Here is a 19,097-nt window from a genome sequence, read left to right as displayed (position 1 = left end):
TAATTAACCATGTTTTTGCTTTCTTATGAAACACACAAACTCCAATACCTTATGTTAACAATATAAACTTGACATACCCTCCAGGACTCCCGTTCTTGGCAGGCCCCAGCCGCCCCATGCCTGGGTCTGTGATGTCCGGAGGTAGAGCAGCGACTCTTTCACGGGCACCCCCTTGCCGTGGGGAAGGAGCTTGTGTGCCCTTGTGAGGTTGAGAGCTGTGCTGGTGGTGGCATGTGCCTCCGGTGGGGTCTCCCAGGCCAGACAGGTCTCAGCTGAAGGGTCAGACAAAGTGTGTCCACGGGCAGGATGGGCTCACTAGCCTTCGGGCACCATCCTAGGAGAAGGACAACTCTGACTCCAAACCCGGGCAGATGGAGCTCGGTTAGCCTTGTAATGCATCCATCATCTAAGAGAAGGACACTCTAACCAAACCTACGACCTGAGGACTTCACTGTCACCGTCCAAGCTCACTAGGCCCTGGCAGATGAACCTCAGGTGTAAAGGGTGGAGCCAGTTCCGCACACGCTGCACCTCACCTAAAAAATCCACCGCGCAGTCCTGAAGGGTTCACTCATCGCTTGCAGTGAGCGTGGGAAAAGCCCTTCCCAGATCTTCGTTCGTGAAGCCAAGCCATGATGATGATGATGATGATGAAACTTGACAATCATTAGAAGCAGCTGATGGAAAATTTAAGTATTTTGTTTGAAACAATTTTGTAAGCCAGTCAGTCCTTACGCACGGAATGCTTCCCAGCCTTCTGGTCAGATCCGTGCTCAAAAATGGTTACATCAGTATGCCCAACTGCTAAGATTTCATGAACTATCACTCTAACGGTCACCTTCACCCAGTGAGAGAGCATGCAAAGAGCAGCAACTTCGCGTTTTTTACTCACGTTCTCATAGCACCGACTGCCAGCATGGGATACATTCACATTATTACATTAGTTTGCAGTTCAAGAGAGAAAACTCACCTTTTAGGCCCCGGTGCAGGAACTGACTCACACTCAGCTCTCCAGGCAGTACAAGCATAACTGTCCTGAAACATCTGGATCTTTCATTCAAGCATACTGATCAAGAGCAGCTCAAAAGTTGCAACAGGTATTTCTGTGTGAAGGCTGATACTATTTTTTTTTCCTTTTTGCATATTGGGAAAAAACCCGCCACCACTGCACACAGCACAAAGCAGAAAAAACACTTGCCCTTCGTTTACTGTTTCTATGTACCGAAGCGGGTGCAGTAAGAAAATTAAGGTAAGTCCTGAAAATGATAAAATTATGATAGGAAAGAGATTTCTTTCAGAAGACTACTATAATTTCAAAGCTTAATTTTGATCTTAAATTGGGGGAGGTGTATATTATTACCGAATAAACCTAACAATTAAGATGATGACATACATTTGTGTTCATGCACATTAAAAAAACAAACAAACCAACTCTGTGGCTGACCAGGGAACAGGGATAGCGAAAATGGTCTTTGAAATATGCATCTGCCCCACTGTTCATGGAGCTCTCTGGACTGCAGCTGCTGCTTTTGAGGAAAAGGGAATGTGCAATGGACTACAACGGATTCATTCCCAAAGCGGTGTATATTGTTCATAAAAGACACTCATTTTTTAGTGCTGTGACTTGGCACCATCATGTGGCCACTTTGAGTTTATTCAATTGAAGTAAAAATTTATATAGAAAAATGTTTGCAATTAATTAGAATTTACAAATTATTTTAGTCTATTTTAGAAGGAGATGGTACATATCTTAAATAGATATTTTCTAGATTCTTAACACATTTCTTCCCCTTGTCCTACTTTCCCCAAATCTGGCCTCATTTAATTGTGGTTTTCCTCATGATCTTTAAATCAGAAGTTGTTACGCTACAGAAGTTAAATTTCAGTGCTTGGTCTTGGCTGAAACTTTACCAATAGTGTTCAGAAATTAGTATCATATTATAGACAGCTATCCTCTACTTCACTACAAGAGTTTGGAAATTATCTGCAGGAACAAACAGGTCAGTATTTTCTGGTTTCCATCAGAAATCCCAAAGGATTTAGAATTTCAGTAAATCTCACAAGCATATTGTTTACCTAGTTTGATCCAAACAGGTAGTGCACATACCAGGACTACCTGAGTTAGTCAGGTATTCCTTCTGCAATGTTTCAGGGTCAAAATCAGAAGTAAAATACCGTGAGATGTAAAATTGTATTCTGATACAATTACTTAATGCTTTTAGGTAGATATAAGAAAGGTGTTAGTGTGTAAAAGGTCCAGGGATAGAAATCTCCGTACATTCAGGTTTCTTACACAGAGGCACAACTTTATGCTCACCAGAGAAAGGATAGCTGACATTTACTTCAGAGTGGAATAATGAGAAACAGCAGTGTAATTTATAGGAATATATTTTCAGTATTTTTTTAAAATATACAAATCTAGAGTACTTTCAATAATGAAATACAGTCATCACCTTTTTGAGTAATGCTAAATTAGGTTCTGTCGTTTTTATGATAAAATATATCATTTCAGCTGAAATATTGTATTGATATGCCTTAAAATACATACAAGTTATATACAAATACAAAATTACATTCCATTTCTTTAATTGCAGGGTTTTGCAATAATTTGTACCCCCAGACAGGTGTACTGTTTCTAAAACGACTGCAATAAAATCAACTGTAGTTTTTCAGATTCCTCAGGCCGAGGTAATGCCCACTTCTTCTTTACATACTGAATGTCTATCTGTCCATATTCTTTGGCCAGTGCAATACCTAACAATCCATTTGTTTTTTCTGGTTCTCCCAGCAGAGCCATAGTTACAACACTGAAATCAAAAGAACAAGGGAGTGTTTTTTAATTAAGACAAAACTAATAGAACTTGGTGTTTTCAAATGTGTTTTTAGCAGGTTACTTAGAGTTAACTAAATGATTCCTTTTTTCTGATCATCACAGTGTAATATCCCTCACTGTTTTTAAATCCCAGCATGTTCTTCAGCTTTTCACCACTTGCAATCATTTAATATAAATATAACAGGTAATTCTTCCCCTGTTCAAAGATTCTATCATCGTGGTTTCTAATCATAACTTAAAAATGATTTCAAGCCTGTAAAAATAAACTGGTTTATGGTATTTTCCAGTACAGTGCAATAACATAATTTTTAAAGTTGTTTTCTCACAAAACCAGCAGCACATTGCTGTAGTTTACAAGGCTACAAGGAAAACTTTTAGTTAGAGGGATATTCACCAAGACTAACTTAAGCCTAGGGAAGACAGAGTCTCCCAGCAGGGCTCCCATCAGGGAGGAAAGAGCCTCCTCAACACTATAATTCAGAAAGGCTAATTAAACTGCTTTTCTGCATCACTCTACAGGATACCCAGGTCACTACACTGACTACGGGAACAATAGTGTGAGATCACCCGGATGCTAGTCTTGATGAGCAAAATTATTGTTGTTTACTTTGTGACAATGAACACAGCATATTTCTTTATATTGGTAACCATATTTTACACAGGCATTTTAGAATGTTGTCCAACCTCTTGTCTCTTTTAGGGTTGATCCTGATCCAGCAAAGCTATCTTTGAACTTAAAACAGTCCAGTGATTTTAGATTGAAGATAGAAGAATTTTTCTCTTCATATAAACAGCAACTGCTCCATGTACAGACATCTGACCTAACTGGTAACACTACACCTGCTTTTGATTTATACTAACGTTATCTCTCCTTTATCAGACTGTATAAAATATTCAGTAAATAAGGATAAATTAAAATTTAATTCATTACAGTGTATTTCCACACATTCAACACTTCAAAAATTGGTTAGAAAAGCAAATTCTAAGAAACTTTTATGCCAAGCAAAAAAAGTTATTCAAACTCTACTCAAAACGTAGATTATAATAATATTAATATTTCACTAAAAAGAGAGTAGTGTAATGTACTTACCTCTCTGATGGAATAGTCTGCTTTGCCACAGGCAACAAATCGTTTTCCAGAAGATCCCAAATGTAAATATTAGATGATGCATCCAGGACAAAAAACACAGCGGGTCTTGTTAGAGCCCACTGCAGGGCAATGACTGGCTGGCCGTTTGTGCTGTCATTCCACTGCATGAGGGGATACTCTGATGTCATCTGGTGTAATCTAACGCTTCCATCTGAACAGCCAACCTGTAGCACAGTCAAAAAGAAAATACTTCCTGGGAACCAAACAAACTAAACAAGACAAAAACTGCGATTCAATTCCTGAGAATATCAAGCATATAGATAAAAATTATCTGACTCAAGTGGCAGATATCTCTCATATATTACTCTAAGGACTATCTGGGTTTTAACTTTTATTGTAATTTTGAGTTCAAAAGCAGTAACTCTGTACTGAGCACACTACAGCAATCCAATCCATTAATCCTGGGTTGAAGTCCTGATCTTCTATTTTAAAAAAAGTTCTCAAACTATCAATCAACTTGATTAATACTATGATCCAGCACAAGTTGTCAGTAGCCTGAACTGGGGAAAGGACAGAGCCAAGAGACCAATTCAGAAGGCTACTTAGTGACATCCATAATCTGTAAACCAAGAACAGCTTTCAGTAGGACAGGCTGTGCTTAACAGTACAATGATATTAAAGTGTTTCATAATGAACATCTAAATCCAAAGTTAGATTCAATTTTCACCGAATTCTTTCACATGGGAGACAAATAAACACAGTGGATGTGTCATTACCAACTGCTGAGGGCAGATTTTAACACAAGACCATGCAGCACACTGACCCACCCACTGACTGATGTGGAAAGGAAAGCAGGGAATGCCCAGAGCTGCCCCACAAACCTTTATTTCACAGCAACACAGACATTTTGTCTCTGAAATGATTATGTCACTAATAGATGGATTTTAAGAGTGAGAAACAGCTGAGGCTTCATTCACAGTGGAAGACCTGCTTGCAATGCCGAATTTCAGTAAAAACAAAGAATAAGTTAGAAGGCTGAAGTGAGATTGCCACTTGTTTCTATGAGCCAGATGGTTCACCTTTTACATAACAAAAGTTCGAACAACAGGACATGAGATTTGTTGTCACCCTTCATGGAACATTGGAATAGTGAGGTAACCAACTACCACACCAGGCTGAATATATCAAATTAGAAATCCTCTCTCAGCAAGTGAATAAAAAATTAAACTTGTTTTGTATTAAAATGTTTTCATACCAAAAAGAGTGGCTTTCCAAAAGGGAAGAAATCAATTGCGTTGATACTTATTGATCTCAGTCCGCTCTCCTGAGGTCTGAATAGCTTTGGAAGAACTTTTAAATTATGTCTTGTACCATGGCCTACCAGCCCCTATGAAAGATATAAAGAAAATGAACTAAAGAAAACAAAATTTGCATTATCAGTATCATCAGAAGAAGTTAAATAATTCACAGAGCTGCTACCTTAAAAGATCCCTAATAGCTAATAAATTTTAATAGGTAACAGATTAACATATAGCCTACTGGTAAAATTCCAAGTAAATGGGGCAGCTTCCAAACCAGAAAACAACAATGAGATTAGCTTTAGTACATTACTCACAATGTTCGTCCCAACAATGAAATGATTAGGATTAGAAGACAGAAATTTAATAGTCAGTGTCTGGGGCATTCTCTGGCGTACATCCTTTGGGAAAAGACTAGGAGAAACATAAAGGTAAAAGATGACATAAATACAGGAAGTTGTCTTCTAAAACTAGGCAAGTATATAAAAAAACCCTCTTATTCTAAAATGTCTATGACTAGGCTCTAGGGAGAAGAGTTTATTAAAAAACCCCAAACAACTATTGAAAATATTGTTAAATATATCTTACATAACAGCAAACTAATAAAGCATAGGAAAAATTAGCTTTGTGAGATGCACATGTAAAATCTAAATGCTCCTGTTTTCTTACCTGTTATTCAGTTCCATAGTAGAGCTATGTACTAACTTCACCTTCCCTCCAGGAATTAAACCTAGAATTATATAAAATAATTATTTAAACTGATTTAAGCACTTTGCATTAAGAAAGTGCCATCATCAAATTAAAATCTAAGCTAATAAGTAAAAGGATATTTCATAATTAAATTGTTTATTGCAAATATGGCTTTTTATATATAACAATTTAGAACGATTTACTTCAGAACTTAAACCTGAAGAGTTGTAATCTTTGACAGAAATCAGAGAAAGAGGACAGAGAAAGGGACACATGATTATGTTTGGTTTAGTTTTACGGTATGCATATAACATCCTGTAACATCATCTATAAACCCCAATTCTATCAATGGTGAAAATGCACATTTATGTCACTTGGATCTTTGACAATGAATTATAGTAATGAGAGAATCTAATAATGCTGCCATAAAGTTGGTCTATGACATAAATAATTCAAATCCTTCAAAGACAACAACTTTTTGAAGAGGAAAAAAAATGAATGCTGGTGGCAGTAAAACTATGTCAACACATGACTATAACTTTAAAATGCACCTCTCCACAAACACCCAGCTTTAGCAGCTTAATATAGCCAGACATTGCACATGAGCTTATAAATTAGAAAACTGATCAAAAATGCTAGTTTTTTTAGCAATACTTCATCGTAGATGTATGTATTTTAAAATTAATCAGGATTTCAATCACAGCCTTTTCCTGCTAGGTAAGTCTGTAAGGCTAAATTTGTTCAAAGAACAAAAGCTCGAAAGGGGTTGAATGGAGTTTATTCTTTACTTTTTTCATGGAAACTTTTTTCTCACACTAAATTAAGTGTTACTTACCCAAAAGAGAACAATTCAGGACAATTAGCAAAACGGAGATACAGGCAACAACAAAAGCATTATAACAGACTTGGTTAAAATAAAGAAAGAAGAGGAGGACCAAGAAGGACATGGAATCTCATAATCTTTGAAAAAAAGCTGTTGAGGACACAGAAATCTGCTTTGACACTGTAAGAAATGTGTTTGTCGGTGGTAACTACCAATACAAAATTAGCAAGTGAAATTCAGACAGTTCAGTGAATTTTCAGCAGTGAAAATAACTCCCTTACACAACCAATAACCCCAAATATTAGATACGTGTCTTATTCAGAATGAATCTTTTTTCTCAGTAATTCTGACTTCTAAACTATTTTTGCCATCACTGACTTTTCCTCTGTCTTCTAACTTCGTAATCTCAAAACTTGAGCACTTTAGTCTACCTCTAATGTGCAGTACTCACCTAAATCAGTTTGTGAACCAGCTAAATCCACTCTTTGTAATTCAACAACTACCTGAAAAGTCAATATATAATATTCATTAGCAACACATATTTACCAGACTAAAAGTTTTTAACTCATTGTAATAATGTATGACGTAACTCTAAAGTAACATTTAAATAGGTAGGTCTAACATTACAATGATTACAGGTAGATTGTCTTTATCTTGTCAATGCTAAAACCAGTTTCGTGTGCTTGCTGGATGTTCCCTGCTGGAAAGCAGAATATGGGAAGTTAAATTCTAAGCTTAATTGCTAGTTGGCATCCTGTTAGTTTGGTCGGTCACAACAGAAACACCCTGAACCCCCAGCTATGGAATTGTAACACATTTTCTGTGCTTTTTACTATTAATGAAATAGAAGTAGATTCATTTGACCTGAATCGCTTGATATTAAAATTACTCTAGAGTTTTAAGGGACTTAACAGAAGGGAAATACTTCCATCCCCTTATTATTCACCGAGCCATTCAGTTCCTCAAGCAAGATGAATTCAGATGCAACCAGCAGGTTCAGCAACTGGGCCAAAACTGTGTCAGAAAAAGACTGAAAACATCTGATACAAAGAAGAGTTGTCAGGACAGAAATTAAGAGCACCACACTGGCTACTTACCTGACCATCATATTTCAGTAACCTTATCCACAGATTTCACGTTTTGCCCCTTGAACATTTTTTTATATCAAACATTAGTGTAATTTCTCACATACAATCAGTACAGTCTCTGATACCACTGTGATTCAAATAAAATAAAGTAGGCTGGTGAAAGAGGACTGAGGTCTACTATTCAATTAATAGGAATAAGTAAACATATTCCTATGAAGCAGAACTACTGATTGCCTGTTTTCATGAATTCGTATACCTATTAATAGTCTTGCTTAAGGATAATATCATAGTATTAGAGAGTCAGGTCAAAAATTTTGATGAGAATTCCAACAGAATGGCTAGCATTGCTATACTATTCAGGCAGGAAATTCTCATCAGAAATCCCAGCTTTGTGTTGCTCTATTTGAACAAGTATTTTATTATTCCAGCATATGATACTCTCTCTCTTCATACATATATTACTCACCCACATATTGAGGATTCCATTTTCATCCATTGAAGCTATCTGAAATGGAGGGGCTGACATCTCTATGGAAGAAACAGTAACAATTTATACTCACACTCTGAGCTTCAACCTGATCAGTATCAAAGGATTTCAAATGTTTGCTAGGTTAATACATTCTCTGAAACTTCTCAGCTACATAAAAAGGGGAAGTGTCCTAACTCTACCAAAAAGAAAAAGGCATGAAACTTTCATTACTGAGTGGGTGGTCAAACACTGGAAGAGGCTTCCTAGAGAAGGGGTCAATGCCCCAAGCTCGTCAGCGTTTGGCATTTGAACAATGCCCTTGATAGCATCATTTTCAGTCAGCCCTGAAGTGGTCAGGCAGTTGGACTAGATGACTGTTGTTAGGTCCTTTCCAACTGAATTAGTCTCTATCATGTATCTCTGTCTGTTCTAGTACATCCAATTCACCCTACAAGAAATGCAGATGATCTCTGCCTCCATCTTTTAAACTATCTGAATTTTGCAAGTACTTTATACCAGAACATGAAGTGCAATAGATAAAATCTTGTGAAGCCTGCAATATGCAGCACATTTTTTTGGACTACTGTGAAAATCTGCAGTGGAAGTAATAATGCCTCCCCTAGTACACTGCCTAGAAATTAAAGGGGCATGAGGATTACAGTTTATTTGCAAAGTTAGGTAAAAAAATTAGGCAAAAGGCACATGAAGAACCATCAAGTACACTCACATCTTTTAAGTGCTTTCAGATATGAGCATGTTGCTGCACTGATTCAGACAGGGGGTTTTCAGACATTGTAGAAGCACTAAGACAGTTTTTGAGCAATAAATTTGCTTTATCATAGAAGAATAAAAAATAGTCTTGAAAACAGACATTACAACAAGCATGCAAGTACATCTCATGCAAAGCTGCACTTGAACGAACATTACATAAAAGTAACAGCAGAAAATAAACATGAATGTTATGTGCAATTGATACCACAGACAACTTAAGAGGCAGAGCAGAATTATGAGCTGGATTTTGGCGATGATATATTTGTTTCACTAGATACCTAAAGAAAGACTCAGATGTATTGATTACATACCCTCCTGATAAGAGAGGCTTGAGAGCCCATAATTCTGATCGGTGTAAAGAGAGGTTGAGACAGGTTCCACTGCCAGTATAGGAGAGGTGTGGTTTACTGAGTTCAGAATGCCATCTGTAATTAAGGATAATGAAAGTTACACACTACATTATTTTCAACAAAAACAGCAAAACCCTCATCACTTCTCAGCTTGTGGGAGAATGGTGATTACAAAGAAAGAATGGCAAATAATGAACTTCATAAAGAATTACTTTGTAAAATTCTCAAATACAACATTGCAAACTCTATCTGAATTTAACGAAATACCACTAATCAACATTTCACCATTTGTATTTACTTCTTATTTTCCAGATGACTGCTGCACTATTAATGCTACTGTACCAGACATTTCATTAAAATTTGCCATTTCAGGGTTACCATGAAAATAATGATGTTTACTTCAAGCTCCATAGAGAGGTAGAAATAAATGACTGCTTACTACAGAAAAGACAAAATTAAAGAAATATTACTCTTAAAAGAAAGTAACTAACCTGAAACAAAAAATTCACCACAAGAAACTATGTATTTACCCTTTAATGGCATTTAAAAACAAAAGTATTTTTAGAGCAATTTCAGCATGCAACCTTTTTCAGATACTCTTGATTTCTGGACTTTGCCTGCACTGAACTTTACCTCATTTAAGACTAAAGGCATAAAGCTTCCTAAATACACAGCATTAAAACCTGCTTGGTTATATAAGCTAGTACATGAAACTCTATAGATGCATTTGACTACCAGCCCATTATGCAAAGCAAGGCCAAGCGTCTTTGATCTATTTAAAAAATGAAAAGTTTATCAGCTACCAACTAATATTTCCTCTTATATGCTACTGCAATTAGATACACTCGTGAACAAAGGAGTATGTGTGCATGGGCTTTTTTAGAAAAATAATACTACTTGTTTCCCATTATGTGATCCCCATATAAGTTGAACCCATGATACCATAAAAAGACAGTTTTATCTGTAAAGATAAGAAACTCCTAGATCTTCCATTGCTATGATAATTGATATAGTGGCAAGAAAAAAAGACAATCCTGAGTCAACTTTCAGTGTATCTAGATATAATCCAGAAGTAATGAATTCCAGAAGTGGAATTTTAGAAATGCCTAAGTGTCAGATTTGTATCAAAGATTAAGACATTTAAAATGGTATGCACACACGAGACAGCTGTAATCGAAATCTAACCAATACCATCAATCCAGCTAACCATACACAGATATCCATATTAGGAGGAGATGAACTGCTCTCTAGACCCCTCAGAGTAGCACTGCACTGATCCTAAGAGAGGTTATGCATGTATGCGCTTGGATACGTATCTCGCATGCAGCCTTAGAGAAACATCCAGACTTAGATGACAATTTGTACAGGTTGTGACATTTAAATGACATTTGAAAAACTGTGGTTACAGTCTTAAATTACTTTGATTTTTTAAAATACATCTTAATATATGTTTTCAGATGTAGATAAAAAAGAAATATAGGTTATATTGAGGAAGATAAAGAAAATTGACTAAGCTAATGATTTCAGGTGAGGTAATAGTTAAGTAGTCCATTTTAATATCACAATGCTCCTTAGGTTCCACATCTGGTCCACCTCTTTATTCTCAGTGCTTGATGCATACTGACCTGGCTTACATTCTTTACAGCTATTATGGATTGGCAACTTTTACTAGACTATGCATAACTAGGCTACTGAAAAAGAGTGTTCTTAGAAGAACTAGTAATGTGAATGTTTCACTGCCAATGAAATGATTAATCAGAATGCACAAATACTAACCAGTGGAAAATGTTGGAACTCTAAATGTCCAGTCAGCTTCACTCATCATCACATGAGGGTGCAATCTTGAGTCTTCTCGAAGATCCCACACCAACAATGAACCATCTATCGTTCCAGCAAAAACTAACGATGTTTTATTGGGACTAAAGCAGCAACATATCACCTGTTTAGCAGTAAAAATATGCATGGTTCATATTATGATAAAGGCCAACGATTTGATAAGCCTGAAATATGTTCGTTCTTCCTAGGCACGCAAATCCAGAAAAGACAGATTATAGGTTTTGACAGATTATAGATTATAGGTGTTTGTGGCAGAAAGACAATTTAATTACAAGGGAAGTAGGATACAAGACTTTCAGTAGGCCTTCCCTTTTCAGGACAATTGTTGAGTAATTTGCATCTACCACCACAAAGTTGAAGGAGATGATGCAACTGTATGACAGTGATGGATAGGGAGAAGTCCTGATAACAGCTGAACCAGCTGTTCACTCTTCAACAACAAAATGGAGTAAAACTTTTAAAAAAACCCAAACCACTAAACACCATGACTATCACTGCATTCTAGTACTGGAGCACGAAATGGAATGTGAATAGGGTTTTGTTCTCGTGGCTCAAACGTGTTTCTCAAAAGATGACATATCTTGAAGATATGTGCACATAATAAAGCCTTTTATTCAATGTTATTTTCAATGTTACAGTCAATGTTATTTTTTTATACAATGTTATTAAAACATACCTCTGAGTCACATACTAAAACTTTCTGAGGACTGGAGGGCTGCCAGATGTTCCAAACGCATATGATGCTCTTTCTGTTCAGTAAACCAACACCTGCCTTTTCAGGTAGTCCATGAACAGAAAGTAATGTCTGCCTCTGAACTTGAGAGACATATAGGCAGGATATTTTTCGGTCTAAATGATTTAAAAAAAAAAAATCAAGAAAGAAAAGCATTACATAAAAAAGTAAACTCATTGCAGATGAAAAAGCAAATTTAGCACCAACCAAAGAAGCTAAGAGGTAATTATGAAGAATATTTCTAATTATGAAGACTATTTCTATTAACAGTGGGATGCTTTTGATGCTATGTAAGAAAAAAAGAGGTACTAGAGAAAGAATCCAAAAAATTAGATGTGAGTAGAAAGCAAAAAGAAAGAGATCCAGGAAGTTAATAATTATTCTGTGCATAAGCAAACCAATCTGATCTGATGCCAGTGTATATACTGAAAATTTAGCAAAGTCTCAAAGAGGAAACAGCACAGGCCAGGCTTTTTCTGGTTCATCTCATATGTTCATGTTAGAATACATATGGGTTTATGTTATAATAGGTCTTCTTAACACAATTACAGATGCTTTATCTTTTGTTTTTCTTTTCATCTGAATATCTACTGTTTATATGAGGAAGATATAACCGCAGTTCGAATATATCAAGCTATATTCTCCCTGTTCAAAAACTTTGCTTTATTTGCCACTTTGACCCTCCTTTCACTGTAAAGAGCCTAAATGAAATTACACCCCTTAGGACAGCCCTGCAACCACGGAGGCAAGAAATTACCTGCAGGGCACCCCCGCATCATGTTTATCACTGGTTATACTTCTGGTTTCACAGCAGCTAGATGCTCTCATGTTCCCTCTGTGAAACCAATCTGCACAGAATTACAGCCAGATTAGCGCAATTAAAAGAAAAGCGGGCTTTATACCCTGATATATGCTGTTTGCACTGCGGCCACAACAAAGAGCACGGTATTTTTGCATAAGGAGGAAGAGTTCACACTGTATACTAAACGGTGTAGAATAAATTTCCCTTACCATGGAGGAATGGCTGATTAGTATTTAACTGGAAACAGCTATCGCTAATAGACAGACTGGTTGGTTGAGATCTGGGTTGTGTTGCAACTTGATCTTCCTCTAGCAAAACAGCAATCACCTGTCAAACATAATTACATTTATAGAAATAAAAGGGTTGCTATCTGTAGCTTTCTAAAGCATGTGGATTAATTTAATAAATCTTTATCAACTCTTATTAATTTTGTATCTTCGCAAATACAGATTTACAGACATAAAGGTTGCCCAGCTCTGGTCCCATTCCTTTGCAGAGAGATGAATCTCACTGATAATGAGTATTATTTAAGTAATTTATTTAAATTAGTCAGAACAAGTACTGTAAGTCATCTATCACACTGCATATCTAAGCACACAATTCATAAGGGATATTAATACGTAAGTGTACCTGGCAAGCAGACCGGAGGAAATTTGCTAATCTTTGTGAATCGATTTTTGGTGTTAGAGCTCCATTCACTGACATATCCTGGCTCTTTATGGGACCTAAGAAAAAACAAAAACCAAAACCAAACTTGAAGCTTCAAAAGGGAACCAGTTAAGAAAACCCTAAAAATAATGTAATGTTTAAGAAAGAGGAGAGTGGCAGGAATCCACTTATCTTCAGCAGAAGTAACAGTTCTGAAGAACAAGATCTATAGGGGAATCCCACGGGCAGTTTCACAGAAACTGCAATCCTGATGGAAGAAACTATTTCTGCCACTTATTCTCCACCCCATCCACAAGGGGATTCACCATACTTAGAGCAGTTCGCTGTCGATGCAGCCTGCCACATTGCAGATTCTGACAATTAAAGGGTACAAAAGAGAAAGTTTACATGCATACATCCATAAATGAGTAAGATTAAAATGTTCTTCACCTCCAGATACAAGGGCACTTTCTCCTGGATGCTGCGTCCATTTCTCCAATGTCTCGACTTCCTCAGTCTGAATGTCTCTCTCAAGATTGTCCTCGTTACACTGAACATATGCCTAAAGTACAAAGATGAAGTGATCAATGTATGAGTGACACAACTAAGAATGACAGCACTTAGCTGAATAGAACTTAGTCATTTTAAAATTATGTGTTCAGCCTCTTCTGTTTTTAAATTCAGACCTAAGCATTGTGACACAGAGTCTCTATTTTGTGCATGCACATTTTACCACATTTCACACAAGAGTGCCAGACCTGCTGCAAAAATAGAGAATGTCTTACGTGATGCACTAACACTAAACCCAGCATATTTCAGTGAGCCACAGACATACAGAAAGTCCCTTAGAAAATGGGGAAGGAACATGAGACTTCTATGTTAGAAGAGAAAGAAAATGGCCTGTTTGACCATCATTGCTATATGGTAATTAAGGCTTAGAGACACAAATAATTAATTTATTACTATTAATAGGTATTTAATATTTACTATTACCTCTAGTAACTTTCTTTTGTAAGGAAAATTATTTTCCAAAAGAAGAATCAGTACTTTCACGACTTAAATATAACTAAGTATTTGTTACGCACCTGCTTAGTGTTCATTTTACCAAAATTTCTGATATACATGTCGTACTCATTTACAGGAGGCAAATCCAATAAAGAAAAACTAACTGAGAAGTCCAGATCAATTAGTGGGAGAAGTTCTGAGCTCCGTTTTCTTTAGAATTAATTACAAGAGAGAAATATAAAAATGGTTAAGACCAAGTATTTAATGCAAATTGTATTAAAATTAATTGACAGATAAGAATATATCAACAGAAGTACATATAATGTTGTTATGAGTTCACATTTAATGTTATGCTGAGATAAATATAATATTTGAAAATGCAATGCTGATTGCATGGCTTACCCAAACTGTCAAAGCCTAGCACTATCACCTTGCGTTAGTATTCAAAAGCTGTGCTGTGAGGAATGTCTCTTCCCTCCTTTAGTTAGGATGGTGGCTAATTCTCCTAAACCCATTTCATTAACTTACATCACCTATATGTACGTGCTTTATAAAGATCATCTACATTGTCCTGATTTTGTTAGACTTACACAACAGTATTTTGAGTGATCTCCACTGGTAACAGACTGCCTCTGTACCTCTTTACATCACTACAGAAGCAAATAACAACAGCAGCAATCCTAAAACATATTTTAAATGTATACACGAAATAAATGTATTGCTGATTCATAACCTGTGGACATGAATACTGCCCTCTTCCTCAAAGAACAGGCCTCCAAAACCCATCGGTTACCAGACTATCGGACTTGATCTCAGTTGTATGAAAACAAGCACTAGAGATTGAGTCAGACCACGTATTATTTCACTTGTATTTTTTGTTTTGAATAATATTTAGCACGATACAGTATTTGAGATACCTGAATCTCTCTGTCCTATGAAATGCCAGATCTTTCCATCTTCCTAAATTCCCTTGCTGGAATCGTACCAACTCAACTGCCTTATCCGGCTTCCCTCAATCCTTTTACTTACTGCCTAACTCAATTCCTCATTTTTTCATCCTTGCTCACAAATAAAACTATATTTTGATTCTTAATTGTAAAGCAAGTCTACCTGCATATACTGTATCTTACTCTTACAAGTAAAAAGCATTTATGTGATATTAAAATACTTATGTGATATTATCATCAACTATGAAGAGATTCCTACCATTCCACTTGTATGGACGTGTGGATAATGAAAAGGTGGTCAATCTCGGTCACAATTCACACAACTATCTAATGTCAAAAAACTGTTAAGATGCTTTAAGAGTTAACTGCTTGAACTCCATACAGATGGCTGTTTACAATTCCATACTCTTGCTATAGTACAAACTCCCAGAAAATGAGAAGATTTTTGCAGTCTCCCATTCTCTCTCTGGCACTTTCAGTTTATTTAAATATACTCAAGATAAATAGAACGCAGACACAGTTATGGATCTGTAGCAATTCCAAATCGAAACACTCTTACAGATGCATATTCTAGTCACAGTTTCTCTCAGTAAGATAGTCTTCGAAAAGGGAAAACGCTAGAGCAACATGAGCTGCAATTTATCCTCCAATATTTTAGACTGGATTTTTCTTTATGCATAAGGACAATTTGCACATCTCTTTTTTGCCACTCAATGACATTTATTCTGTTTCCTTACCCACATTCTATTTTTACTTCTACTTCCTAATACCACACTGTGGGCACAGATTGTGGAGATCTAATTAAAACGTATGAAAGTTGCTTCCTAGTTACAAATCTTAATGATATGTGAAGACAAATCCTTAAAATAAACTGATAAGCCTCATATTAATACTCACAACTCCAAAGTTCCACAGCTCATTTATGAGATGCTTTCAGTCTATTTGCTGGTCGTGATGTATTATCACAGCACTAAATTCCACAAACCCTTTCTCTTTCCATGAAAATGTCAGTTATCCTCACAGGCTACGCTGTTAGCATGTACACAGCCTTATACATAGTCAGAATCGGTCATGGTACGTAATCGGTAGAGGCTGACAAACAATTCAGAAGGCAATTCTTCAGAGAGATGCCTTCCTGAATTTCCTGTTTTGCCCCTCTTTAGAGAGGAAGCCTAGACAATGAACTCACATAAAATTTGGGTATATAAATTTAGGCAAGGTGAATTAGATAGCCTAGACAATAAAATTGATTATTTCAAGAAATTACAGTTCTGCAGAGCCCTCAGAGCAGCTGAGAGGTTTGCCCTTTAGTACTGTAAGTCAGTATCTAATTAAGTGACTGAAGAAGCATACAAAGAAGTTACAATACCAGCGATTCGTTCTGTAATAAAATGATACACATATATTGATATATAGATAAATTCCTGTTATAAAATGATATGTAGCAAAGCCTGTAAATTTTATTTACTCGAGAACTAATTACTGTTATCTTATAAAATAATATTTGGCTTTGAAAAAGTGAAGTTTATAAACTTAACATAATTCAAATATAATGAAAAAAATTACAGCTCACATAGTGAGTTGCCATTTTGTGGAATTTTTAAAAATACACTTACTTCTGCTTATTAGCCATACTTCGGCTACTTTGTCGTTGGTTTGCCATTTGAAAATCCATGAATATTCCACAAAAGGAGTTTCTGACAGAAGCGTATTGCCTTTCTGTGATATTATAAAACATCGTTAATGTTATAATTCACCTTTATGGTGCATTAAAATGTAAAGCAATAAGTCTAAAAAGCAACAGATTTATTACGACACGACTACTAAAGGTTACTAGTTTGCATGTTACACAATGTGCTCTAGCATAGTTATCAGTCAAATAAGCTTCTTAACTTCAGTAACGGGCCAGCATTTTTCCCTTACTGTGGTTCTTTATTCATCAATTGAAAATGACTGACCATTGCAATTTTTATTTTAGAAGCCTAGTGCCTCTTTCTTTCTCCTGTCATTAGCAGGTCCCTTGTTCTCCTGTGTACAGTAAATTCTAAATCCAATTCTAAAAATCGTATCAAATTCATGCAGACTACACCATGCACAACGCTACGCCTCTAAACAAGAATTCATCACTGTAGCTAGTGGAGAACCTCATCAACACAAGCTTAACCGACACCCTTGGATGAATAAGCAAAACAGTGAAAATTGTTGCTTTACAAACCACAGTTAATAGAACAAACACAATATCTGATGTCATGCTGATTTTACTCCCTTTCCTGGCTAGGTGGTAGCTAATTGACCTTAATATCCAACTTACAGGCAGGACCAATGCTGTTTCATTTCCTCAGATGAAAACTGCCTTTTTAGCTAATACTTGAAAAACTCTTTGAAACTTCTGAAAGTCATTATTGGAATGATCAACAACCATTTTAACCAAATGAGATCAAAACTTCATCCAAAAAGTGCTGTGTAATGTACAATAAAGCACTAAGTGCTACAATTCAGAATTTAAAAATCTCATTCTGTATTAGAATTCAATCCTGTTTGTTAGATCTATAGCATTAACAGAATTATTTTATTGTAATAATTGCATAAATCTTCTGCAGGAAGAAATTCATATTACGCTATACGGGTTCTGACTTGCAGTGACAACCGAAAATCTATTGATACTGTAAAGACTTACAGAAACTCCATGCTATCCTTCCATGACTGTACTAACTTTGTACGAGCTAGAGTAAAAAGCTGTTTACAGTTTTTCTATACTGCTGTTCACATGAAGGGAGAGTGAACAAGGGAACCATAGCTGTAGTTAGTTAAATAAGTAGATCTGGCACTCACAAGTATCAGGTCAACTGAATACAAAACAGCAGTTCTGTAGCCACATTTCACAAACCCCCCTGAATTTTAAAAGTGATATAGAACTCTCTATTTAAGTAATATCTGTATTTCTCTTGCCTTCCCACCCAGAGCAGTGGCTTCAACTTTGCTTAAAAGAAAAAGGCAAATTGATGTCACCAGAAGCCCCAAACTGTTCTAGCACTCCTCGTTTTCAAAATCCAGACTCTCATATCCTCCTCTTACCCAAAATAAGACATACTAAATGTCTGTAGATTTTTATACTTTACATTTTAAATCATTATAGTAATGTCTCTGAATCATTCTTTAGCCATGTGAAAGTTACAGAACTTACTTACCCACAAACCTGTGACTCATCCAGAGGACCAGATTTCTGCGTCTAGGCAGATTTCTGGAAAAAGTGGCCTGTTCACTCATAAGTTATATCTGTTATTCATACACTTAATTTAAAAAGGCTGGTATCTAGTCACATACCCACAATTGGTTCCTTTTTTTCATTTTCAATTGCCTTTGACAATGAAGTACAAATTCTATCATTTTCTGCAGTAATTGCTCTTCGAATTTCTTCAATTTCTGATGTTCTGGAAAATGGAATCTCTTTTAGGTTTTCTTCTGCATTTTTTTCTTCACCACTTTTGTCTTCGTCATCATCAAAATCATCTTCATAATCCTTTAAAAGTAACCGGACTTTCAGTAACTAATAAACATGGATTATAGATGTACTTTCCAACATCTTTTTAAGAAATTATAAAATGCTACCAAAAATTAAATTCTCATGGCTATAAATCCTCTGACTGAAAGGCATTTTAAAATAACTGTTTAATAGAAAGAAAAGGGCATGTCTTAATAATAATTATTAATTAA

The 19,097-nt window shown here is 36.0% G+C and overlaps 1 protein-coding gene across 1 annotated transcript; it reads right to left on the bottom strand.

The window, feature by feature from the left end:
* Window positions 1-2,370: 2,370 nt before the first annotated feature.
* On the bottom strand, window positions 2,371-18,903 carry WDR60 (WD repeat domain 60; the record flags this gene model as incomplete). Its single annotated transcript, XM_010139691.1, has 16 exons — window positions 2,371-2,807; window positions 3,924-4,147; window positions 5,179-5,310; window positions 5,539-5,635; window positions 5,891-5,951; window positions 7,186-7,237; window positions 8,289-8,350; window positions 9,374-9,487; window positions 11,189-11,351; window positions 11,925-12,097; window positions 12,993-13,110; window positions 13,414-13,472; window positions 13,840-13,993; window positions 14,517-14,646; window positions 17,000-17,102; window positions 18,708-18,903. Coding segments are annotated over 16 exons (2,010 nt in total), but the record flags the coding sequence as incomplete, so codon positions are not given.
* Window positions 18,904-19,097: the final 194 nt, after the last annotated feature.

Source organism: Buceros rhinoceros, unplaced genomic scaffold, assembly GCF_000710305.1.
Source record: "Buceros rhinoceros silvestris isolate BGI_N320 unplaced genomic scaffold, ASM71030v1 scaffold4287, whole genome shotgun sequence".
Taxonomy (NCBI): domain Eukaryota; kingdom Metazoa; phylum Chordata; class Aves; order Bucerotiformes; family Bucerotidae; genus Buceros; species Buceros rhinoceros.
This window is presented reverse-complemented; position numbering and strand designations above follow the sequence as displayed.